This window comes from Microcaecilia unicolor, chromosome 2 (genome assembly GCF_901765095.1).
Source record: "Microcaecilia unicolor chromosome 2, aMicUni1.1, whole genome shotgun sequence".
NCBI lineage: Eukaryota > Metazoa > Chordata > Amphibia > Gymnophiona > Siphonopidae > Microcaecilia > Microcaecilia unicolor.
In genome coordinates, this window is record NC_044032.1 from 326,006,412 (window position 1) to 326,032,780 (window position 26,369).

The 26,369-nt window shown below is 42.8% G+C and overlaps 1 protein-coding gene across 1 annotated transcript in view; it reads right to left on the reverse strand.

Annotated features, from left to right (window-relative positions):
- Positions 1–26,369, reverse strand: part of DNAH6 (dynein axonemal heavy chain 6) — a 2,906,060-nt gene that overhangs the window by 879,301 nt on the left and 2,000,390 nt on the right. Inside the window, exon 61 of the mRNA XM_030192089.1 lies at positions 13,382–13,562. Within this exon, the coding sequence (XP_030047949.1) occupies positions 13,382–13,562 (181 nt within the window). The remainder of the gene's footprint in view (positions 1–13,381; positions 13,563–26,369) is intronic.

The following is a 26,369-nucleotide window of genomic DNA, read 5'->3' on the forward strand; positions in this document are numbered from 1 at the left end:
TTCTAGCTTCATCTTGTGTCCCCTGGTTCTATTATTGTTTGAAAGTGTAAACAAATGCTTCACATCTGTCCACTCTACTCCGCTCATTATCTTGTAGACTTCTATCATATCACCCCTCAGCCGCCTTTTCTCCAAGCTGAAGAGCCCTAAGCTTCTCAGCCTTTCCTCATAGGGAAGTCATTCCATCCCTTTTATCATATTCGTTGCCCTTCTCTGCACCTTCTCCAATTCCTTTATATCTTTTTTGAGATGCGGCGACCAGAATTGGACACAATATTCGAGGTGCAGTCACACCATGGAGCGATACAACGGCATTATAACATCCTCGTGTTTGTTTTCCATCCCTTTCCTAATAATACTCAACATTCTGTGCTCTTTCTTAGCCGCCACAGCACAGTGAGCAGAAATTTTCAACATCTTATCAACGATGACTCCCAGATCCCTTTCTAGGTCTGTGACTCCTAACGCAGAACCTTGCATGACATAACTGTAATTCGGGTTCCTCTTACCCACATGTATCACTTTGCACTTGTTGAACTTCATCTGCCACTTGGACGCCCAATCCCCCAGTCTCGCGAGGTCCTCCTGAAATCTTTTACACTCCTCCTGCGACTTGACGACCCTAAATAACTTTGTGTCATCTGCGAATTTAATTACCTCACTAGTTACTCCCATCTCTAGGTCATTTATAAACAGGGCCGTGCCAACCCGGTAAGCGGGGTAAGCACAGCAGGGGGGCGCCTACCTTCGAGGGCGCCGCCGCCCGCCGAGTCAGTGATGTGTGTTCTAATATTAACAAATAAACCTCTCTCACGTTGGCGCCTATGCACATGCACGATGCGCTGCTGCCTTCCCGTGCGCAGCAGCGCTCGTTCGTCTGTTTGGCACCGCCCCCAGCCAGCTCTTCCACGAGGACCAGGTGTTGCCGCCGCGGCCGCGTTGGAGTGCTGCTGTTGAGAGAGGAGAGCCAGCAGCCTGGAAAGGAGGTATGGAGATCCTCTAAGGTTGTTGTTATGGCAGTTAAAGAATGGGAGATCGACCTGGGATTGCATTGGTAGGGGTGGGGGGAGGACAACTGAAAATTGACATGGTATTGCGGGGGGGGGGGGGGGGGGGGGGGGGGGAGATGAGATGTGAAGATGATCTGGCATTGCAGTGGGATGGATTTGATTGTGACCTAGCATTATAGAGATAGAAGAGATGGCAAGGTGATCTAGCATTGCAGATGAAAAGAAGACCTAGAATTGTAAGAGAAAGTGAGAGGAGGGAAGATGGGACAGTGACCTTAAATTGAAGGTGGAAGGGATGTGAAGAGATGACCTGGAATTGCAGGGGCAGGAATGGGAAAGTGGAACATGGCCTGACACTGTAGGGAGAAGGGATGGAAAGGGGATGTGGAAGTATAGAGGGAAGGTGACTTGAATTACATGGGAAATGGGAGCATAACGGTATAGTGACTGATGGGATAGTGTCAAGGTGGAGCTTGGGCAGCGATAAAAATTATCTGGCAAACAGCACTACTCAATCAGCTAATTGAATATCTACATAAAGCAGCATTTATTTTACTATTTTTCCATCTGGATAGCAGCCAGTGCTAAATAAAATGCTGGCCACCCTGGTTGAACATTGATCCGTTAGTAGTTTTATATTTTATGGTATCTATTATACCATGTTTATTTCCTCATCAATAAAAACATAAAGCTAAGTGGTTGTAAACCCTTTATTTGTTCAGCAATCCCACAAAGATGCACTCCATCTTTCAGCTCCTATTTCCTTTGCATCGTGCCAAACCGGGGGGAGGGGGCCGCCAACTGATAGTCTGCAGGGGGGCACCAGAGACCCTTGGCACGGCCCTGTTTATAAATATGCTTAAAAGCAGTGGTCCCAGCACAGACCCCTGAGGGACCCCACTAACTACCCTTCTCCACTGAGAATACTGACCATTCAATCCTACTCTCTGCTTCCTATGTTTCAACCAGCTCTTAATTCATAGTAATACCTTACCTCCGATCCCATGACTCTCCAGTTTCCTCTGGAGTCTTTCATGAGGCACTTTATCAAACGCCTTCTGAAAATCCAGATACACAATATCCACCGGCTCCCCATTGTCCACATGTATGTTCACCCCCTCAAAAAAATGCAGTAGATTGGTAAGGCAAGACTTCCCTTCACTAAATCCGTGCTGACTTTGTCTCATCAGCACATGTTTTTGTATGTGCTCTGTAATTTTATTCTTAATAATAGCCACTACCATTTTGCCCGGTACCGACGTCAGACTCACCGGTCTATAATTTCCCGGATCTCCTCTGGAACCTTTTAAAAAAATCGGCATAACAATGGCTACCCTCCAGTCTTCCGGTACCACACTTGATTTTAGGGATAGATTGCATATTACAAGTTCATTTTTCAGTTCTATTAATACTCTGAGATGAATACCATCAGGTCCTGGTGATTTACTACTTCAGTTTGCAGAACTGACCCATTACATCCTCCAAGTTTACAGAGAATTCGTTTAGTTCCTCTGACTCGCCTGCTTCAAATACCCTTTCCGGCACCGGTGTCCCTCCCAAATCCTCCTCGGTGAAGACCGAAGCAAAGAATTCATTTAATTTCTCCGCTATGGCTTTGTCTTCCCTGATCGCCCCTTTAACACCACTTTCATCCAGCGGCCCATCTGATTCTTTAGCTGGCTTCCTGCTTTTAATGTATCTAAAAAAAATTTTACTATGTATTTTCGCTTCTAACGCTAACTTTTTTTCAAAGTCCTTTTTTGCCCTCCTTATCTCCGTTTTGCATTTGGCTCGGCATTCCTTATGTTTTATCTTATTATTTTTAGTCGGTTCTCTTCTCCATTTTCTGAAGGATTGTTTGTTGGCTCTAGTGGCTTCCTTTGCCTTACTGTTTAGCCACGCCGGCTGACGTTTGGTCTTTTTTCCTCTTTTTCTAATACGCGGAATATATTTGTCCTGTACCTCTAGGATGGTGTTTTTCGAACAGCATCCACGCCTGATGCAAGTTTTTTACCCTGTGAGCTGCTCCTTTTAGTCTTTTTTTCACCGTTTTTCTCATTTTATCATAATCACCTTTTCTAAAGTTAAATGCTAGTGTATTTGATTTCCTAAGTTCACTTCCTTCAATGCCAATATCAAAACTGATCATATTATGATCACTGTTATCAAGTGGCCCTCTCACCGTTACCCCCACACTAGATCATGGGCTCCACTAAGGACTAAGTCTAGTATTTTTCCTTCTCTTGTGGGCTCCTGAACCAGCTGTTCCATGAAGCTGTCCTTGATTTCATCAAGAAATTTTATCTCCCTGGCGTGTACCGATGTTACATTAACCCAGTCTATATCCAGATAATTGAAATCACCCATTATTATTACATTGCCCATTTTATTTGCTTCCCTAATTTCCTTTGACATTGCTGCATCCATCTGCTCGTCCTGGCTAGGTGGACGGTAGTACACTCCTATCACCATTTTTTCCCCTTTTCACGTGGAATTTCGATCCACAAAGATTCCAATAGGGGTTTTTTATCCTGCAATATTTGCAGCCTGAGTCGAGGTTCTCATTAATATACAGTGCTACCCCTCCTCCAATCCTATCTACCCTATCTCTACGATATAATTTGTAGCCCAGTATGACAGTGTCCCACTGGTTATCTTCCTTCCACCAGGTCTCAGAGATGCCTATAATATCCAATTTTCCATTGTGTGCCATGTATTCCATCTCTCCTATCTTAAGTCTCAGGCTCCTTGCATTTGTGTATAGACATTTCAATGCACGCTTGTTGCTCAGTTTTATATCACGTTTAATACATGGCATTATTAATATGTTATCTTCTGTCTGGTTATTATTAATTTTACTTAAGGCCAACTGATCCACTACGGTCTCTTTGACATCCATACTTACAAGGACCTTTTTCTTCCCTGTTTGGGTGATATCTTCAAAAGATACCTTATCCTGAACCATGCGCTTTTGAGCGAATGTTGGCCTTTCCCCTGTTTCTAGTTTAAAAGATGTTCTAGTTCCTTTTGAAATGTTGACGCCAGCAGCCTGGTCCCACCCTGGTTAAGGTGAAGCCCATCAGATCGGAATAGGTTCTCCCTTCCCCAGAATGCTGTCCAGTTCCTGACAAATCCAAAACCCTCATCCCCGCACCACCGTCTCATCCACGCATTGAGACTCCGGATCTCTGCCTGTCGCTTAAGCCCTGCGCGTGGAACAGGTAGTATTTCAGAAAATGCTACCCTAGAGGATCTGGATTTGAGATTCCTTCCTAAAAGCCTAAATTTGGCTTCCAGAACCTCTCTCCCACATTTTCCTACGTTGTTGGTACCCACGTGTACCAAGACGGCCGGCTCCTCCCCAGCACTATCTAAAATATTGTCTAGGTGCCGCGTGAGGTCCGTCACCTTCGCACCAAGCAGGCAAGTCACCAGTCGATCCTCACATCCACCAGCCACCCAGCTATCTAAATGCCTAATGACCGAGTCTCCAACTACAACAGCGGTTCTATCTTTTTCCCTGTGGGCTGTAATCGGAGACATATTCTCATTTTAATGAATTGTGGCTGAAAATTATTTTTAAAAAGTAGTAACTCTGAAATCGTATTAAGCAACGGAGAAATGACCTTCAGGAACTTTACAAAGTATTATCCTCTAATAATTACCACAATAAACAATGAATTTGAAATAAGAACAGCTCAACATTGCAGATAACATCATTCAATTCATTTTAAGTGATGTTCTCTAAAAAATAACTACTTCAATAGATAATTGCTACACCAATGAATTTTAAATAAAAGCAGAAAACAGCAACAGCAAGCATCATAGTAATGCACTTTGGGGATTCAAAAAAATTACAAAAAAAAAAAAAAGCAAATCAAGAATATAAACTAAAGCTATATATTCCAGTTCCACTCCAGTGATCATGGGATTTGATTTGGAGACTGATAAACCAACCAAACAAGAAGATAACAATGCTGAATATTGACAATACCCAGATAACATCTAGCTCTGCCCCTGATCACCCTGACACTATCTGGATAGCTCCAAGGCAGTCAGTAGAGATTTTCAGTGGCATTATTCAGATAATATGCTAAAAATCAAGTGCCACTCAGTAGGACCAGCCCGTCACTTTACTGTGGCCCGAAATATTCACCCCTTATTTGCTGAAGGACATAAGGAAGGGTTAGTTCAAAATTTTAACTGAACAAAAAATTTTATATAGTAGTGAATTTAAAATTAGATGTTTACCCAGCAGAACGTTTGATAAAATGTTTGTGTCAAAAAGTTATCCAATTTTTCAACATATTCAATGGTTGACTTACCTCCTGACTAGATTGAAATACAAGGATTAGGAGAAAAGAGTCCACCAAGGTGGATGAACAGCAAAATCCCACGGGAAGACAACAGTGAAAGGAGAGAAGTAGATCGATGGCTCAAGAACCAGGACAACAGACTAATATTCACGATGGTTTATTGTAGACTCGACACAGTCTGTGTTTTGGCCACAGGCCTGCCTCAGGAGTCTGAAACAAATATATATATATATATATATATATATATATATATACTAGTAAAAAAGGCCCGTTTCTGTTTGAAAGGAAACGGGCGCTAGCAATGTTTTTTTTTGTTTTTGGTAACTATAGAGTTGTTAGAAAAGTATTATAATGAGAAGGAATATTTGTTAAATTTGTAAATCATCTGTTGCTGTGTTGTTCCGTCATGTGAAGTCTGAAGTTCTGTGACCACAGGGGCGGGAGTGAGACAGAGTGTATGTGTATGTATGAGACAGGGTGTGTGTGACAGTGAGAAACAGAGATTTGTAGACTGGTTGTGTGTGAGAGAGAGCGTGCGTGTGTGTGTCTCCATATCCTTCCTTTAAGCTGTTGCAGGACCACAGGGGTGGGCATTGAAACAGAGTGTGTGTGTGTGTGTGTGTTCGAGAGAGTGTGTGTCACAGTGACACAGAGAGTGAAAGACTGTGTGTATGTGTGCATGTCCCCCTCCTGTGTGTAGTCCCCCCCTTTCTGTTAGAAGTTTTCCCCCCTTCTCTCCTGTGAGTGGCAATGTAAGGGTGCCCCCCCCCCCCGTGTTTCTGTTTTGAATTCTTTCTTTTATCCAGCAATTGTGCTCTCTTTACCATGCCCTCCATCCATCCATCTGCATCATTTTTCCTCTCCCCTTCCCTCCCGTTCTGTTCTCTCACCCCTTCTCCATGTGTTTGTCTGTCTCCCCTTCAAGTTCCATGCCCCCTCCGTTAAAGTTTCTGCCCCCTTAATTGTACCTGTTCGTTTACACATTGCACTGCTGTCTGCAGGATCGGTGTCTGTGAACCTCGTCCAGCTTGCCCTGTTGTTAGTGCTGCAGTATCAGGGCGGTTCAGGGCGGCGTGAACCTCGTCCAGAGAAGACTGCAGTTCGTTTTATCTTCTTGCTTTGCTTTTTGTGACGTCCCCTGTTGAGGCGGCTGGAGGCTGTTTCTTCACCTTTTTTTTTTTTTGTTAGTGTGAGTCTGGAGGACTGCTGGAGGCTGTTTCTTTTTTTTTTTTTTTTTGTTAGTGTGGGTCCGGAGGGCGGCTGGAGGCTGTTTCTTCACCTTTTTTTTTTTTTTTTGGTTAGTGTGTGTTCCGAGGGCTGCTGGAGGCTGTTTCTTCACTTGGATTTTTGTTTTTTGTTAGTGTGGGTCCGGAGGGCGGCTGGAGGCTGTCTCTTCACCTTTTTTTGTTTGTTGGTGCGGGTTCGGATGGCAGTTCGGGGCGGCAGTATGTTGTGCGGCAGGTTCTGCAGGATAGCACTGTCAGGGCGGCGGTATTCTCCTCAGTTGGGCGGCAGTCTCGTGCTGTGCGAGCGTTGTGATGGCGGTTGTTGATTTCGTTAGAGCACGGCAGGTTCGGGAGTGCTTCTCGAGCCTTTTTTGTTTCACTTCTTTTTTTTTTTTTTTTTTTTTGCGCGTGCCAGCAGCCAGTTCCTGCGATCAGCTGGGTCTGGTGACGTCATTGAGTTCGATGCTGCCTAGCAGACCACCTCCGTGCTGAGGGAGCCACGGTCCCAAGCACTTTAGAACGTTGGAGGTAAGTTTTATTATATAGGATATATATATATATATATATATATACATATACATAACCAATGATCGTACTGGACAATATACAATCTTCATCCCTTCCATCCTCATGGTGCCTGATACACACCTACCTCATTTCGACCACAATATAGCCTGTTTTTGTTATAAACCGACTGGCGTACGCCTTTACGGTACTATGTAAGCCACATTGAGCTTGCAAATAGGTGGGAAAATGTGGGGTACAAATGTAACAAATAAAATAAAATAAACATATATATATAAAATATATACATAAAAACAAAAATAATATAGATATGCAATAAAATAAAAATGAAATGAAAAGATATAAAATAAAATAAAATGATGTGTAAAATATAATGTATAATATAAAAACACTAGTGGAACCAAGCCTGTTTCGTCCAAAATGAAACGGGCCCTAGGAAGGCTCTCGTCTAAGCGATTTTTCCTCTCTCCCCTGCCCTCTTCTCCGTGTACCATGATTCTGACCTCCCCTTGGCCTCCCCTCCATGTCCAGCGATTCTCCTCTGCCCTGCCCTCCCCTCCGTGTCCCACGATTCTGCCCTCCCCTCCATGTGCAGCGATTCTTCTCTTCCCTGTCCTCCCATCCGTGTCCCGCAATTCTCTCCTCTCCTCCCATCCCATCCCATCCATGTCCATCAATTCTCCTCTGCCCTCCCCATTTTCCTCATTTTACTATAGTCGCCTTTCGAAAACTAAATGCAACTTCAGTAGATTTTCTTTGTGGGTTCATCCCAGACAGTAGTTCAAACTTGATCGTGTTATGATCACTGTTTCCCAGGGTACTGAAAACTGCCACCTCTTGCCCTGCATGCCACCAAGGACCAGATCCAAAATGGCTCCCCCTCTTGTCAGTTCCTGGACCAGCTGCTCCACAAAGCAGTCGTTTAGTAAATCTAGAAAATTTTTTTCCCGGGCACTCCCTGATGTAACATTTATCCAGTCAAAATTGGGGTAATTGAAATCACCCTTTATTATAGCATTGCCCAGTTTGCCAGCTTTCCTAATCTCTGTAAACATTTCTTCATCCACCTGTTTGTTCTGTCCTGGCAGACAGTAGTACAGGTCTAAAAGAATACTCCTTCCCTTCACACATGGACTTTTAGTACAAGAAGAGTACTGGGCAGACTTATACGGCCTGTGCCCTGAGAATGGAAAGGCCAAATCAAAGTATCGCATATCAAGTAAAATGAGTTTTTCTTGTTGGGCAGACTGGATGGACCGTACAGGTCTTTATCTGCTGTCACTTACTATGTTACTATCCATAATGATTCCATGCTGCTATCTGTGTCATGTGATATGTTTATTTTATTTGACTCAATTCCCTCTTTAACACATAGCGCAACCCCCCCTCCAATTTGATCCTCTCTATCATTGTGATACAATTTGTACCCTGTTAACCCAATGTCCCATTGATTGTCCTCTTTCTACCAATTCTTTGAGATGCCTATTATATCTACCTCATCATTTAGTGCTATATATTCCAACTCTCCATTCTTTTTTTAGGCTTCTTGCATTTGTATACAGGCACTTCAAATTGTCTTTTTTCCTTTGATCTATAATCTGCTTAGAAGTTGAATGGGATAATGTTCTTCCTTTATCCTGCTCTCTTACTTTAAGCATTGTTGAAACCTCTCTACTGGGATTCTCTAACTTTCAATGATTTTCTTTAAAGGATATTCCACACCGAACTATGCACTCCTAGGTGACTGTCGGCTTCCCCCCCCCCCCCCCCCCCCCTCCCATTCTAGTTTAAAAGCTGCTCTATCTCCTTTTTAAAAGTTAGCGCCAGCAGCCTGGTTCCATCCCGGTTACGGTGAAGCCCATCCTTTCGCAATAGTCTCCACCTTTCCCAGAATGTCGCCCAATTCCTAACAAATCTAAATCCCTCATCCCTGCACCATCGGCTCAACCACGCATTGATACTTCGGGGCTCTGTCTGCCTTTTGGGTCCTGCACATGGAATGAGGAGCATCACTGAAAATGCGACCTTGGAGGATCTGGACCAGCTTTCTAGGAGCCTAAATTTGGCTTCCAGAACCTCCCTCCCACATTTTCCTATGTCACTAGCACTATCTAAGATCCTGTCTAGGTGATGCATGAGGTCTGCCACCTTCGCACCAGGCAGGCAAGTCACCAGGTTATCCTCATGTCCACCAGTCATCTATATGCCTAATAATCGAATCACCAACTACAACAGCTGTCCTAACCCTTGCTGCCTGGGCAGAAGTTCTTGGAGACATATCCTCAGTGTGAGAGGGTAGTACATCCCCTGATGGACAGGTCCTGGCTAAAGGAGTACTTCACCAAGGTGATGCTCTCCTTCTAGAAGACCTCCCTACTCCAAGGCAGCACAGGGGCTGCCAGATTGGAGGTGGGGCCTCTACAACATCCCTGTAGGTCTCCTCGGTGTACCTCTCTGTCTCTCTCAGCTCCACCAAGTCTAGCCTCAAGAGAACGGATCTGTTCTCTGAGAGCTAGGAGCTCTTTGCATTGGGGACACATATATAACCGCTTACCAACTGGGAGATAATCATACATGTGACACGCAATGCAAAAGACTTAATAGCATCTCTATCGCTGTTGAACTGCTGACTCCATCTTAGTATTTTTGAGTTTTTCAATAATTTAAAACTTGCTAAGGTATTAAGGATATTAGCCTAATATAAAAATGTCTTTAGTTTATATGGTATATTGTGTGATTTATTTAGTGTTTTCTTCTTAGGAAGTAATGAAATGTAATTAAAACTTTATAAGAACGCTCCTCGTTTGTTATCCTAATTACAATAACTGACTATAAATGAATAGTTGTGCCAGGGGTTGGTGGGTGTTGGGGAGGGTGGGCAGGACGAAATCTGAACTAAGTCCTGCAGTGCCTGCTAGAGGCTATCTGTTAATGCTATGGTACAAAGTTCAAGTTTTAAAATTAGGGGGAAAAGAATATGGAGATTAGTTGATAAAGTTTGCTTTTTTATATTTTTATTCTGCCTATCACTAACCTACAATTCCTCCTTTAAACCCCAATCTTTAAGTTTCCAAAGCAGTTAGTTATTGATGTTACTAATGCTGCTGATTGTTGGATGTGTCTTCATAAACCCCTGGCCTCAAGTACCGGTCTCCCTTTGTTGGCCTTCTTTTCAGTGGAGGAGTAGCCTAGTGGTTAGTGCAGTGGACTTTGATCCTGGGGAACTGAGTTTGATTCCCACTGCAGCTCCTTGTGACTCTGGGCAAGTCACTTAACCCTCCATTGCCCCTGGTACAAAATAAGTACCTGAATATATGTAAACCGCTTTGAATGTAGTTGCAAAAACCTCAGAAAGGCTGTATATCAAGTCCCATTTCCCTTTCCCTTAACAGCACAGGGAGCCCCAGAAATGGGAAGAATCGGAAGGAAATAAGCCTCATCAATTTAACAGGTTTAATGAAACTTGGACAGGATTATTCTCCTCAAACCCACTGACAATTCGTCAAGTACGCAAAGCCTATGTATGCTTTAGTGGGTCAGGAATAACATCTGGGCACTACTACAGGGTAGTCGACAGAAATATAGAAGAACAAAAAACCTCACAGAGATAATACCATTAAGGAGACAGTAAAGGTGACTCAATAAAACGATGATGCTGTACTGGTCTAGAAGCATAGGCGCCCCGTATAAGAGGCTTGGGGAAGCTAAGCCTCACCAACCCAATTGTGGACTTCCCTTGGCTGCTGGTCGGGGTGCAGGGGGAGCGGTTGCTCCCCCAAACACATCTTTAGAAGAGATGGCCGATCTCTGCCTCCTCCCCCCTCCCGTGCGAGTCTTGTACTTCCCCCCGCTCTCACCCATCCGCGTGGTCATGGACACTCCGGCCTGAGGCGTTCTCCCTCCGACGCGGCGATTCACATAGCCAGCCTTAATATGCCTGCGTCAGAGCCTCTCCCTCAGACGCGTCCCGCCTCTGCATAAGACAGGAAGTTGCATTAGAGGAGGCGGGACGCGTCTGATGAAGAGGCTCCAACGCAGGCAGATTAAGGCTGGCTATGTGAATCGCCAGCATCGGAGGGAGAACTCCTCAGGCTGGAGTGTTTGAGGACAATTTATATGCAAGAGGGCAAAACAGGTCAGCAGAAGTGCAGCCTTTGCATGGAGTGGTTAGAACTTTGCAAAATTTGAGCCCTGGCTCTAGCTGAGAAGTCCTGATCTTTCTAGAGCTCAAACATTTTGTTTCCTTGCTAAGAAATTACTAGCAGACAGCAAAAACTAGAGGGGACAAAACAGAATATCATCTGAGGCCTGTGAGATTCTGCTTCACAGTTGTTCAACTTTCATTTTAACAAACATGTTCTTTAATTTAAAAATATCTAGTAGAAAGTGTTTGCAAAAATCAGACCTCGACCCCTCAGGTTTAATCTTTATGGAGCAATGCCACCCTCAGTATTTGCCCATCAGACTAGCAGATGATCTTCACCTTCATTTTTTCCCTTATTTATTTATTTGTCTTAGTCCTGCATGATAAAAACCCCATGGCAATGACAGTATATGGAAAGTCAATAATCAAGCTTGACAATCTATTTTGCACAGTGTTGCAATGCTGTCTTTTCATTAGAGCTTATAAAGTAAACAGAAAAACAAAATCACCAGACAACAAAGGTAGAAAAGATCATTTTATTTTCATTATAGTGTTTGGAATATGTCCACTTTGAGAATCAGGTGCTCAACGTTAAAAGTTATTTATTTACTTATTTATGGCATTTTATCCCACAATGTTAACAAATCTTTGTAAGCCACAATGAGCCTACAAATAGGTGGGGGAATGTGGGATACAAATGCAATAAATAATAATAATAATAATAATAATTAAACATGAATTAGGGTGTTTTGTGGCTCTACATGAGAATTGTGATATGATCCCTTGTTTCATATTGTTGACGGTCTGCATTTTCCGTATGGGTGGTATATTGGTGTATTAGCTTCTGCCCAGTGTAATATTTATGGTACAGTAAGGTTCTGAGTGTGTTTTTGCACAAAGTTGTGCATAGTGTTTTGCAGTTGAGCGATTGTGGTTAGTATATGCTTTGAGCAACCACTTTATTCATTGACATATGATACATATCTAATATCTAAATTTTATAAAAGGTATTAATTGTGACATTTTTATTTTTTTTCTCTGTATTCAGACAATTATGGATTTAAGCTCCACCCCTGGCCACACCCCTAACCCCGCCCCCTTTAGCCTCCCCAAACAGTTGGGCCACCGACCGCCTATGTCTAGAAGATTTATTGGTCAACAACAACAAATCGACATGGCTGGGTTTCGGCCCACTAGCCTGCCTCAGGAGTCTTCTTATGTGTGTGGATGGGTCTGTCTGTATCAGTTGTTGTAGTGAAGTATGTCAAATTTTATTCTCTTTTCTGACTACAGACTAGTTGCCACATGTCTAAAGAAGAGTTCAGAGAGTGATATTCAAGGGCGCGCAGTGCTACTTGCAGTGCTTCCTGCAACAGAGAATAAAACTTTAGAAGATGTCTGATATATTGCTGTTTTTGTTCTTTTGTAATGTTAATAAAATTATTCAATAAAAATTATTGAAGATAAGAGACTCATTTTATCACAGGTTGGGCACTATATGAATCCTAGTTCCTTTGAGGAAATGTCAAAAACTAATGAAGCTAGATCAAACAAAATTGTGTTTTTAAGAAAAATAAACAAAAATGAGATATATGAAGACAAGTAATCAAAATCTGATGGAAAACAATGAATTATTAAGGTGAAACACAGGTAGGGGTGAGAAAGCTAACTTTCTTCTTACCTGAAAAGTAGAATTTAAAAACCAACAAGTAGAAACATAGGGAAGGCAATGCTCAGGAATCAGTGGAGGCAAAGCATATGCACAGAAATGTTTTAAAGCTAATTCTGGGCTCTTAGAAAGGTAATCTGTCTCTTCATCATTGGAAAGGGAGTGGGACTTCATATACTGCCTTTCTGTAGTTACAATCAAAGCAGTTTACATATTATATACAGGTACTTATTTTGTACCTGGGGTAATGGAGAGTTAAGTGACTTGCCCAGAGTCACAAGGAGCAGTGGTTAACTTTTGCTACATAAGCCCACAAAGTTAAAAATAATGTTTTAGCAGATTAAAATCCAAAGTTAACTTGCCAAATCATTTTGAATATTACCCCCTTTAACTTATACTAAAGAATAAAAAAGGGCACAGTATATACTACCTAACTATTTGTAAATCTGATTTGACTATTATTTTCAATTAATAATGCATTTTTCTCCAACCTTGGAATCCTGAAGTGTGTTGATGAGTTCTTCATTGTCCAGAATATTACCCTCTGAAGTAAACAACAGTTTTAGAATTCTGTCTTCTATAGCTTTCAGCTGATTCTTATCAGTGTTGATTCGGACAATAAGTTGGTTTCTTTGTTCCTCCAGATCAGGTCGTTCCAGTCGTACAACATCACTAGAAAAAAGTTAGAACATTTTGTAGATTCACCAATAATGATCAGGTGATAAGGTATCTCTTTGCATCTTCTGTCCTGATGGGGAATAAAAGTTCAATTGGAAAAATTAACAGTTGAATTTTTAAGGAGTTTCTAAGTGGCTAAAATGTTTTGCTATGATCAGTTATCTTTAGAATACGTTCTGGCTAAAAAGTATCCTAAAATTAACTTGGGTGGCTAGACTATATTGTAGCTCTTTGAAAATTTATCCCAGTGGCACAAAGAATTGACTGTAGTGTCAAGACAGCCATCCACCCAGTAGCTTCTCTAGACAAAAACATTTCAGTGAGGGACATCAAGTGGGGAAGAATAAGATAAAATAGGTAAAAGGGGCAGCAAGTCAATGTGGCACTCCCACACGTGGTATCCTCATAAATTTCATGAATAGTGATTGAGGGAAGATTACCTTTATAGTTATGAGAAGGAGTAAGTTACAACAATTGCAACTCCTTCCTTTCCTGGTAGGTAATAAATAAAAATAAAACAATAAAGAAATTAAGATGATGCCATTTTTATTGGGCTAACAATATATTTATAGTCTAGCTTTTGAAGGTAGAACCTTCTTCCTCAAATGAGGAATGAGCAACAGATCACAATATCAGAAAACCTATACCTGACCATCCTTCCGTGGATATGTTTTAATATTACCTAAATTCCAAAAACCCTCGCAGACTAACCATATTTGGTATTAGCACACTCACAGAGGAAATATTTGCACTTATAAAAATGTTCCTTAAAGCCCTAGTACACAAACAGCTCCATATAAGACAGCAGACTTCCTGAACAAATTAAAAAACAAACATTAAACAGCTACCACCTGGCACTCCCCTGCTCACAATGGATGTGGAATCATAGGAGCCAACTTTTTGAAAATGATTGGGGGTGCTCAACTTGGCATACATTACATCTGTAAAAAGAAAAAGAAAGTATAGAAGGGTCATGGGCACAACTGACCAGACCATATTTAAATCTGTACCACAGTCACATCCCTTCCAGCCTGGCCCATCCATACTACTCACCCTCTTCCCTTCTTGGCCAGTTCTTAACAGTCACTCTTCCCTACGTAGCCCATGTGCACCATATACATTCTTTTTTCCCAGATCACCTCATTTCTTTCTCAACCCACTTCTTGTAATCTTTACTTCTCTTCTTGCCTTCTTATCCTATTTTCCCCTTGTTTTTTACTCCATATGTACAGTTTGACTATTTATTTTAGCACAGTCATTATGATGTGTTTTAATTTTTTATTGCTGAGTGAGGGTAAAAGGGCTCTTATTAAGCAATTTGATTTATGAAGTGCTTTTGATGTTGTTGGCCATGATTTATAGTTGAATATGTTGAATAATATTGGAATTACTTAATAGTGAGAAGACCAAGTTTTTAATCTGTTCAGAACTCTGCTGCATGTCTCATATTCCGCCAGAACCGATATACTCATATCACTCCTCTCCTCAGGTCACTTCACTGGCTTCCGATCAGATACCGCATTCAATTCAAGCTTCTCCTTCTTACCTACAAATGCACTCAGTCTGCTGCCCCTCACTATCTTTCTACCCTCATCTCCCCTTACGTTCCCGCCCGTAACCTCCGTTCACAGGATAAATCCCTCCTCTCAGTACCCTTCTCCACCACCGCCAACTCCAGGCTCCGCTCATTCTGCCTCGCCTCACCCTATGCTTGGAACAACCTTCCTGAGCCCTTACGCCAAGCCCCCTTCCTGCCCGTCTTCAAGTCTTTGCTTAAAGCCCACCTCTTCAATGCTGCGTTCGGCACCTAACCCTTACCGTTCAGTGAATCCAGACTGCCCCAATTTGACTGCCCCTATCGGACCGAACGTTCACTTGTCTATTAGATTGTAAGCTCTTTGAGCAGGGTCTGTCTCTCTTTGTTAAATTGTACAGCGCTGCGTAACCCTAGTAGCGCTCTAGAAATGTTAAGTAGTAGTAGTAGTATTATTCGGTCACAAGCAGCCTTCATTAATGATAAGTTCTCTGGTAGTAAATGGTTTAATCTACAAATTGGAGTAGTCCTTGAAAATCACTTGATGTTAGACACTCGGATAAATAGTCTTGTAAAGAGATGTTTCTGGCTTATGAACAGTCAAAGGCATGTGCGGAAATATTTCTCTCAAGAGAAATTTAGGCTATTAGTACAAGCCCTAATCTTGACAAAAATTGATTATTTTAAGATTATATATCTGGGATGTGCTAAACATTTAATCAGAAAATTATGTACTACCCAGAACATGGCAATTCGACTTATTAGTGGCTTGAGAATGTTTGACTGAGTATCCCCTTACAACCAAATTCTATATATGGTGCCTCAAAAATCGGCACTGAAAAATCATGCGCTTAGTGCGATTCTATAAGTGCCTCAAGTTAGATGTAGTTTATAGAATACACTTAGCAGCTGTTCTTGCACCTAAAATTTAAGTGCACCCATTTAGGCCACCTAAAACCAGGCCTAAATACCTGTGCCACACCCCCGTTTCAGCTGCACACATTAGAATTGACACGCTTCACTTTATAGAATAAGCCTAGAAAGTAGTGCTTGTAAATTCTAATTATTGCACTGAATATCCGGTCTCACCACCGATCACAGGAGTTAACCGGGATACCTCTCGCAGTCTGAATATTGGCCCTAATCTGTCTGAGTGGTTTTCAATCATATAAATATAAAATTGGGAAAGCCACAAGGAGAAAAACAGCAGGAACTAAATTACAATATTGCTTAAAAATAACAAAAACAAAATACCAACTAAATTAATTATGCAAAGCCCACACAAAAGATGATGAGGATAACACAATAAAGCAGTATATACTTAAGAGATATTTGGAGCCACTGCCAGAACTGCCACAGGCTCAACAGCCAGACTAACTCAATCCAAGGAAAAGGCCAGAGTAAAACAGTACTTTTTCATCCCACCTTAAATCATTGAAATGAAGATTCAGCACAAAGATATCACAGTAGCATATTCCACAACGAAAGAGCTACCATACTAAAACAGAAACGATGCGTGAGGTCAAACCTAACCTTCAGATGTGGAGGCACAACCAGAAGTGAATGCTGTGAGAAGCATAGAGAATACGTTGGAACATAGGGAATGAATGCAGAGATCCAGTATAGTATGTTCAGAATGCAATAATACAAGTGGAGAAGTAGCCTAATGGTTAGTGCAGTGGTCTGAGAGCCTGGGAAACTGGGTATCATTCCCACTGCAGCTCTTTGTGACCCTGGGAAAGTCAGTTAGTTAGCCTTTTACAAAGACACACTATCATTTTTAGCATGCACTAAAAATAAGTATGTGCTAAATGCTAGAGATGTCCATATATTCCTATGGGCGTCTCTAGTATTTAGCGTGCGCTAATCATTAGCACGAACTAAAAACGTTACTGCACCTTTTTTAAGCCCCTTAACCTTCCATTGCTCCAGGTACAGAAAACTTAGATTGTGAGCCCACTAGGGACAGAGAAAGTACATGCATACAATGTGTTCAGGGCTGCGTGCATCTAGTAGTGCTATAGAAATTCAATGAAGTAGTAATAGAATGGGATGTGGTATGCCACCGGCAGGCAGTGGTCATTCTATCAAATCTCTTGGCACCTGTCAGAAGTTCAACAGCCATACTTTGCATCAATTGCAATCTTCTAACAGTGTAATGAGGCAATCCACAAAATAAAGAATTGCAGTAATATAATCGAGATAGGATTAATGAATGAAAGAGAAGTCACAATAATTTCTAATCTAACAAAGCATGAATGGTACAAACCTGCGTCAATAGAAAATAACATCTTTGATCAAATCCAGAGATTTGAGCATCAAATGTGAGACACTTATCCAAAGTGTCCTTCAAAACCAGTTTAGCACCCTGAATAGTAAGCTGAGCCAAATTGAGGGGGAAACCCCATCTAGTAAAAAGTAATGCTTATGTTTTAGTCAGATTCAACTTCAACCCATACACTATTCTCTGTTTTAGAAGTGTTTACATTACTTACCACAAAGGTCAGACTAACCAGCTCATAGTTCCCAACCTCTTCCTTACTTCCACTTTAGTGGAGAGGGATCACATCCATCCTTCTCCAGTCCTCCAGGACTACTCCTGACTCTAGAGAAGCATTGAAAAGGTCAGACAGCAAAGCTACCAGAACCTCCCTAAGTTCCTTCAGTACCTTCAAATGTATGCCATCTGGCCCCATCACTTTTTTCATCTTTAGTTCAGCTAGCTCCACACAAATACACTCTGAAAATTGTTCAGAATATACTACACTCCCATTCCTATTTGTTTTTGTCTTCTGCAGTCCTACTCCCTGCCCTTCATCTGTGCACACAGGACAGAAATAATTTCTAAGCAATTCTGCCTTATTCTTATCAGCTTCTACATATTCCTTCCCTTCACCCTTCAGTCTCACAGCACTACTTTTGCACTTCCTTGTATCACTAACATATCTAAAAAAAAAAAAAAAAAGTGTGTTTAATTGATTCAGGGGCTTTCTGAGATCCTTGGAGGGCCAAATGTGGAGTTCTGCATGGCTCATCTCTTTCTCCTATTTTGTTCATTATTTTAATGAATTCACTTGCTATTTTTTTAATCTCGTTTGGATATTAGGTTTTATTCATATGCAGATGTAATTACCCTACTTATTTCTGCAACTTGTAAAAACAGAATTCTCACAAATATTGTGCAAATCTGTATTGATCATGTAGAAGCCTGGGCAACTAGATACTGATTGAAATTAAGGGGTCCTTTTACTAAGGTGTACTAGTATAATGGGTGCTTTACCATTTAGTGCAAGCTAATCGTTAGAATGCACTAAATCTGTTAGTGCAACTTAATAAAAGGACCTCAAAATGTTGATAACATCAAAATGTTTTGGCTAGGCTTTGGATGGCCAGAGCTATCAAGCAATAGTTCGCTTAGGAATCTTACTTTCCCCGTTGATTATTCTTTAAAAATGTTGTGGGTTTAACTGTTTATTCATTGTTAAATTTTGAAACTCATATTAGTTTGTTGAATAAAAAAAATTCCTGGAGATTAAAACTTCATAGAATTAGAAACTATTTTCATCCCATTCGTTTTCAGCTTGTGGTTCCGGCCCTTGTGCTCTCTTAGCTGGATTACTGTAATGTAATCTATGCATGCTGTTCCATCAGACTACAAAAACAATTACAAAGCTTGCAGAATACTTCGTATAGGCTAATATATCATTTACAAAAATGAGACAGGGTCTCTTTCGTATTAAGAAGTCTGCATTAGTTACCTACAGAGACTCACATGTCTTTTAAATTATGCATATTTTTTTGAAAATTATGTTTATTAGTGTACAGAACAGTCCAAAAGGCAAAAACATCAGCAATCAGCTCAATGACGAAGAACACAAGATGATAGCAATCAGAGCATTCTGTACATTTTATAAATAGAAAACCCCAAAAACAAACTGAAGGAGGAAAGAGAAATGAAAGAGAAAAAAGACCCTCTTAACCCCCCCCCCCTCTCGCTGAGTGTGCTGAAAGCAGTCCTGTTCCCTCTGTGCCATTTGACACATTAGAGCATGCCATTGCTTAAGAGGTGGAGATGCTTCCCATGTCCAGTGAGACAAAATGGTCTTTTTCGTTAGTATCAAAGTCAAACACCCAAACTGACCCTGAAAGTCAGACACCCCTTGACCAACTAGATCAGCAGCACTCCCCAACAAGAGCACTTTATATGTGCATTCAAGCGAGAAGCCAAGCACTCGTTCCAATGACTCATGAACCCACCATACCCTCCAAATAAAGGAGCTTTGGGAGCATGACCATTTTAATTAAAGCCACATGCCCCCAAAAAGAGAGCGGTAAATCCTTCCATCTGAAGCAAGAGTAGTTTAAGACGTTCTAACTTATCCTGGATGTTCTTTTGATAGATAACCCCCAAAATCTCAATGAAGATAAACTCCAAGATAGTTCAACGTGCTGAAGGACCAAACTAGAGGGAACATCACTAGCCACTGGCATGCACACGAGGAAGACAAGTGGAGGAGTGGCCTGGTGGTTAGGGTGGTGGACTTTGGTCCTGGGGAACTGAGGAACTGAGTTCGATTCCTGGCACAGGCAGCTCTTTGTGACTCTGGGCAAGTCACTTAACCCTCCATTGCCTGCCGCATTGAGCCTGCCATGAGTGGGAAAGCGCGGGGTACAAATGTAACAAAAATAAATAAAAATAAATGACGAGAGCCTCCTATTTCTCAAAATTGATCTGTAGCCCAGAGAAGAAGCCAAATTGCAATATAAGAGAGTCCAATTTAGGGACGGTGTGAGTGGCATCATCTAAATAAATGAGCATGTCATCGGCAAATAAATTGATCTTACATTCCACAGAGCCCACCATATGGCCTGTAATCTCAGCAGTCTGCCTAATCTTCGCAGCCAGGGGCTCCAAGGAAAGAACAAACAATATGGGTAAAGGGGACAGCCCTGTTGAGTCCCTGCTCCAGAGAAAATGCAGGCGTCAGAGCTCCATAAATCAAAATCTCAGCTGTACGTAAGTACATAAGTATTGCCATACTGGGACAGACCGAAGGTCCATCAAGCCCAGCATCCTGTTTCCAACAGTGGCCAATCCAGGTTACAAGTACTTGGCAAGATCCCAAAACAGTACAATACATTTTATGCTGTTTATCCTAGAAATAAGCAGTGGATTTTCCCCAAGTCCATTTTAATAATGGCTTATGGACTTTTCTTTTAGAAAGCTATCCAAACCTTTTTTAAACGCTGCTAAGCTAACTGCTTTTACCGCATTCTCTGGCAATGAACTCTAGAGTTTAATTACACATTGAGTGAAGAAATATTTTCTCTGATTCATTTTAAATTTACTACTTTGTAATTTCATTGCATGCCCCCTAGTCCTAGTGTTTTTGGAAAGAGTAAACAAGTGATTCACAACTACCCGTTCCACTCTACTCATTATTTTATAGACCTTTATCATATCTCCCCTCAGCCGTCTTTTCTCCAAACTGAATTCCTAGCCGCTTTGGGCCTAATTCTATAAAGGTTATGCTCCTAAATTTACACTCCTAAAATTTATATAACTGGGCAGAACCAAAAGATTTTATCAAACGCTTTTTCTGTGATAAGGGCATCCCTTGTCTGGGAGCCCCTATACTGCAAAGCAGCAATTACCCTCAAGATATTGGTAGAAGCATATCTGCCCAGCACAAAACCAGCTTGTCAGCATGCACCAAGTATGGCAGAACTGCTCCCAAGCAACTCACCATAATATTAGCAAAGAGTTTGATGTCTTGATTGAGCAAGGAAATTGGTCGATAGGACCCCAAAAGATCCTTATTCCGACCAGGCTTAGGCAACACTACGATGTGAGCATGAGTCAACCGGCTGCCTGCCATACCCATATCACAAAGATATGTATACATAGCTTGGAAGGGCCCTGCCAGTTTTCCTCCCCAAATTTTGTAAAGCTCAGATCCCAGACCATAGGGACCTGGAGCCTTGGCCACTTTAAGATGCTTTACAGATCCTCACAAGTTCACCTGCCTCAATAGGGGCATTCAAAGGATCCCGCTGGTTCTGAGTTAACTGAGGGAGATCCAGCCCCTAACCAGCATCACAGCTCCCTTGTCATAAACAATATAAAACTCCACAAAGGCCACCTGCACCTCTCTCTCCATGGTCACCCTATGACTGGCAAGCATCTGTATGTGAGCGATTGTTGGTTTTGCACCATGCTGCTTAATCAAAGCAGAAAGCAGCTTGCCCACCTTATTCCCCAACCTATGCAGATTGTATTTATACAAATAAATGTCCCGAGAAGCCCATTTGCTCAAAAGCTCATTAATCCACTTGCTGCACACGCAGCATCCCAAGTCAATACGTATGCCCCACAAACCTGCAGCAACTGCTGTGTCAGGGAGAGAAAAAAACTATCCTGTTCTGTCCGCACTCATGCTGTGTAAGCTAAACATTTTCCACGCATCATGGCCTTGCCTGCCTCCCAGAAAGAAATAGGGGCAACATTTCTAGGATCATTATCAACATGGTATTGCTCTCAAGCCTGGTGAAGGAAAGCTCAGAACTGGGGATCCATATACCAAATGGGATTCATTTGCCACACCTGAATGCCAACAGAGATCTTTCCACACTAAGCAATGATCCGAAAGAGCGCCATCCTCAATGCCAGCAGCTGTCATCTTAGAAAAGAGAGAGGTGTCCAGAAGTATATGGTCTAATCTGGCATGAACCCCGTGAACATGGGGGGAAAAAAGTGTAGTCACAGTCATATGGATGAAGTAATCTCGATATCCAGCAGTCCTAGAACTTTTACCAAGAAATTGACCTCCTTACCTTCTGAGTCAGAAATGTGAGCCTTAGGGGGTCAGCAGAACTGTTCCCTCTAAGGAGTGGCCTGGTGTATGCAAATTTTTTTGTGTGTGAATGTGAACAACAAGTTTTAAAAAACAACAATTTTTGAGCACCAGTATTAGCAATGCATTTCACGAGACTGGATGTGACAAGGAAACAACAGAATATACCATTTCATATAGCGCAATTTTATATGAAACTCATTTAAATCAGGTTGGTAATTGACTTAGTTTTATTAATTTGTATTTAATATTGATAATTTAATCATGTTTGAAAGTTCGGTTGGTATTTTTGTGAGCGACCATGTAAAATCTGTGAGCAACACTCCTAAAATGTATGAGCAATTACTCAGCTGCTCTGCTTAGAGGGAATATTGGTCGGCAGTCCACTAATAGTAACACAGTAGATGACGGCAGAAAAAGACCTGCATGGTCCATCCAGTCTGCCCAACAAGATAAACTCATATGTGCTACTCATTGTGTATACCTTATCTTGATTTGTATCTGTCATTCTCAGGGCACAGATCGTAGAAGTCTGCCCAGCACTAGCCCCGCCTCCCAACCACTAGCCATGCCTCCCACCACTGGGTCCGCCACCCAATCTCGGCTAAGCTTCTGAGGATCCCTTCCTTCCGAACAGGATTCCTTTATGTTTATCCCACACATGTTTGAATTCCGTTACCGTTTTCATCTCCACCACCTCCCGCGGGAGAGCATTCCAAGCATCCACCACTCTCTCCGTGAAAAAATACTTCCTGACATTTTTCTTGAGTCTGCCCCCCTTCAATCTCATTTCATGTCCTCTAGTTCTACTGCCTTCCCATCACCGGTTTGTTTGTGGACTAATACCTTTCAAATATTTGAATGTCTATATCATATCACCCCTGTTTCTCCTTTCCTCCAGGGTATACATGTTCAGGTCAGCAAGTCTCTCCTCATATGTCTTGTAACGCAAATCCCATACCATTCTCGTAGCTTTTCTTTGCACCGCTTCAATTCTTTTTACATCCTTAACAAGATACGACCTCCAAAACTGAACACAATACTCCAGGTGGGGCCTCACCAACGACTTATACAGGGGCATCCTCCTTTCTTCTGCTGGTCACACCTCTCTCTATACAACCTAGCAACCTTCTAGCTATGGCCACCACCTTGTCACACTGTTTCGTCGCCTTCAGATCCTCAGATACTATCACCCCAAGATCCCTCTCCCCGTCCGTACATATCAGACTCTCACCGCCTAACACATACGTCTCTCGTGGATTTCTACTCCCTAAGTGCATCACTTTGCATTTCTTCGCATTGAAGTTTAGTTGCCAAACCTTAGACCATTCTTCTAGCTTCCGCAGATCCTTTTTCATGTTGTCCGCTCCCTCCCAGGTGTCCACTCCGTTAAAAATCTTAGTATCATCTGCAAATAGGCAAACTTTACCTTCTAACCCTTCGGCAATGTCACTTACAAATATATTGAACAGAATCGGCCCCAGCAACGATCCCTGAGGCACTCCACTACTCACCTTTCCCTCATCCGAGCGAATTCCATTAACCACCACCCTCTGGTGTCTGTCCGTCAACCAGTTCCTAATCCAGTTCACCACTTTGGGTCCTATCTTCAGCCCATCCAGTTTATTTAAGAGCCTCTTGTGGGGAACTGTGTCAAAAGCTTTGCTGAAATCTAAGTAGATTACGTCTATAGCACATCCATGATTCAATTCTCTGGTCACCCAGTCAAAGAATTCAATGAGATTCGTTTGGCATGATTTCCCTTTGGTAAAACCATGTTGTCTTGGATCTTGCAACTTATTGGCTTCCAGGAAATTCACTATCCTTTCCTTCAGCATCGCTTCCATTACTTTTCCAATAACCGAAGTGAGGCTTACCGACCTGTAGTTTCCAGCTTCTTCCCTATCACCACTTTTGTGAAGAGGGACCACCTCCGCCGTTCTCCAATCGCATGGAACCTCTCCCATCTCCAAGGATTTATTAAACAAATCTTTAAGAGGACCCGCCAGAACCTCTCTGAGCTCCCTCAATATCCTGGGGTGGATCCCGTCTGGTCCCATGGCTTTATCCACCTTTAGATTTTCAAATTATTCATACACACACTCTTCCGTGAACGGTTCTATATCCACTCCATTCTCAAATGTACTTTTGCCAGTCCATCGTGGTCCTTCTCCAGGATTTTCTTTTGTGAAAACAGAACAAAAGTATCTATTTAGCAAATTTGCTTTTTTCTTCATCTTTATCTACATAGCGGTTCACAGTATCTTTTAGTCTCACAATTCCCTTGTGAGACTAAAAGATACTGTGAAGTATGTATGTTTGAGAGAATGTGTGTGAGAGTGACTGTGTGAGAGAGAGAGTGAATGTGCGAGTGTGTGTGTGTGACAGAGAGTGAGACTGGTTGCGAATGTGTCTGTGAGAGAGTGTGTGTGCGACTGCGTATCTGAGACACAGTGAGTGTGAGAGAGAGAAAGTGTGTTTCACACAGATAGTGTGTGTGAGAGAGTGTGTGTGAGACAGAGTGTGAGAGAATATGTGTGCCACCTATGTCCAGCGACCCTCCTCGCTCCCCTGCCCCCCCACCAGCCGCCCTGCCCCCCTCCAGTGACCCTCCTCTCCCTCTGCCCCCCCTCCAGCCACCCATGTCCAGCGACCCTCTCCTCCTGCCCCCCCTCCAGCCACCCATGTCCAGCGACCCTCCTCTCCCCCTGCCCCCCCCTCCAGCCACTCATGTCCAGCGACCAGTGGTGTGCTAGAGCAAGAGCTGGTTGTTAAATGGATCAGTAGTTAAAATTACTACTACTACTATTTAGCATTTCTATAGCGCTACAAGGCATACGCAGCGCTGCACAAACATAGAAGAAAGACAGTCCCTGCTCAAAAAGCTTACAATCTAATAGCCAGCTACTACCAGTTTGCATAGCCCCAGAGACATAAACACCGACAGGAGGTGAGAGAAGCGATGCGAATAAATATTATGAGTATAAACTGAGCATAAGGCTATCTTTGCGCCTGCCAGTTCTCCCGCCCAAACAACAAAATGGCCTTCTGGGTTCTGAAAGAGTTTGTGGAATTCCGCATGGTGTTTTTTGTGAATTAAAATAGCGATTCCCCTTTGCTGGTCATTAAAAGAAGAGAAAGCCTACTCTCCAACCCAGTTGCTCCACAGCTTCAAATGTTCCAGGTTAGAAGCTAGTAGGACATCCAGTCTGGAGCAATAAGATATAATTTTTGTGCGCTTGACTGGAGAGTTGATGCCATCAACAATAAGAATGGCAATGAGCAAACTAACTATCCCACCTCAGAAAGAGAAATTCAGGCCGCCCTATGAGTACAATAAAGGCTGTGGGGGCAGCATCCCAGCTGCCCCAACCCATACCATGCAAACCTCAATAAACCAACCCCCACCCCCACCTCCACAGAACAAAACCAGACAACAAACTCCCAGATACACCAAAAACACATGCATCCCATCTACCACAAGCATACCACCATTTATACCCTGTTCCCCAGAATCACCCCTCCCCCAGAAAAACCTGTTTCAGAACCCACTACTACTTATCCCCTCCTCCCCCACCCATCACACCCCACCTCATCCCACAAAATGAGCAAGAGAAGAAAACATCCAAACAGAAGATACCAAAAAGCATTTCATATATAAACTAGTAAAAAAGACCCGTTTCTGACACAAATGAAACGGGCGCTAGCAAGGTTTTCCTCGGAGTGTGTATGTTTGAGAGAGTGTGTGTGAGAGTGACTGTGTGAGAGAGAGTGAATGTGTGAGTGTGTGTGTATGTGACAGAGAGAGAGTGAGACTGGTTGCGAATGTGTCTGTGAGAGTGTGTGTGTGCGACTGTGTATCTGAAATACAGTGAGTGTGAGAGAGAGAAAGTGTGTTTCACACAGATACAGTGTGTGTGAGAGAGAGAGTGTGTGTGAGAGAGAGAGTGTGAGAGAGTATGTGTGCGATACACAGACTCTCTGTGAGTAGCCACCTATGTCAAGCGACCCTCCTCTCTCCCCTGCCCCCCTCCAGCCACCCATGTCCAGCGACTCTACTCTCTCCCCTGCCCCCCACCAGCCACCCATGTCCAGAGACCCTCCTCTCTCCCCTGCCCCCCTCCAGCCACTCATGTCCAGCGACCCTCCTCTCCCCCTGCCCCCCCTCCAGCCACCCATGTCCAGTGACCCTGTCCCCCTGCCCCCCCCTCCAGCCACCCATGTCCAGCGACCCTCCTCTCCCCCTGCCCCCCCTCCAGCCACCCATGTCCAGCGACCAGTGGTGTGCTGGAGCTGGCTCGCACTGGCTCGCAAGAGTCGGTTGTTAAATTTTTTATCGACTTGCGAGCCGGTTGTTCCTGAGGGCGAGCCGGCTCTCCCTCCTCCCTCCCTCCCTCCTACAGGGTCCGCTCG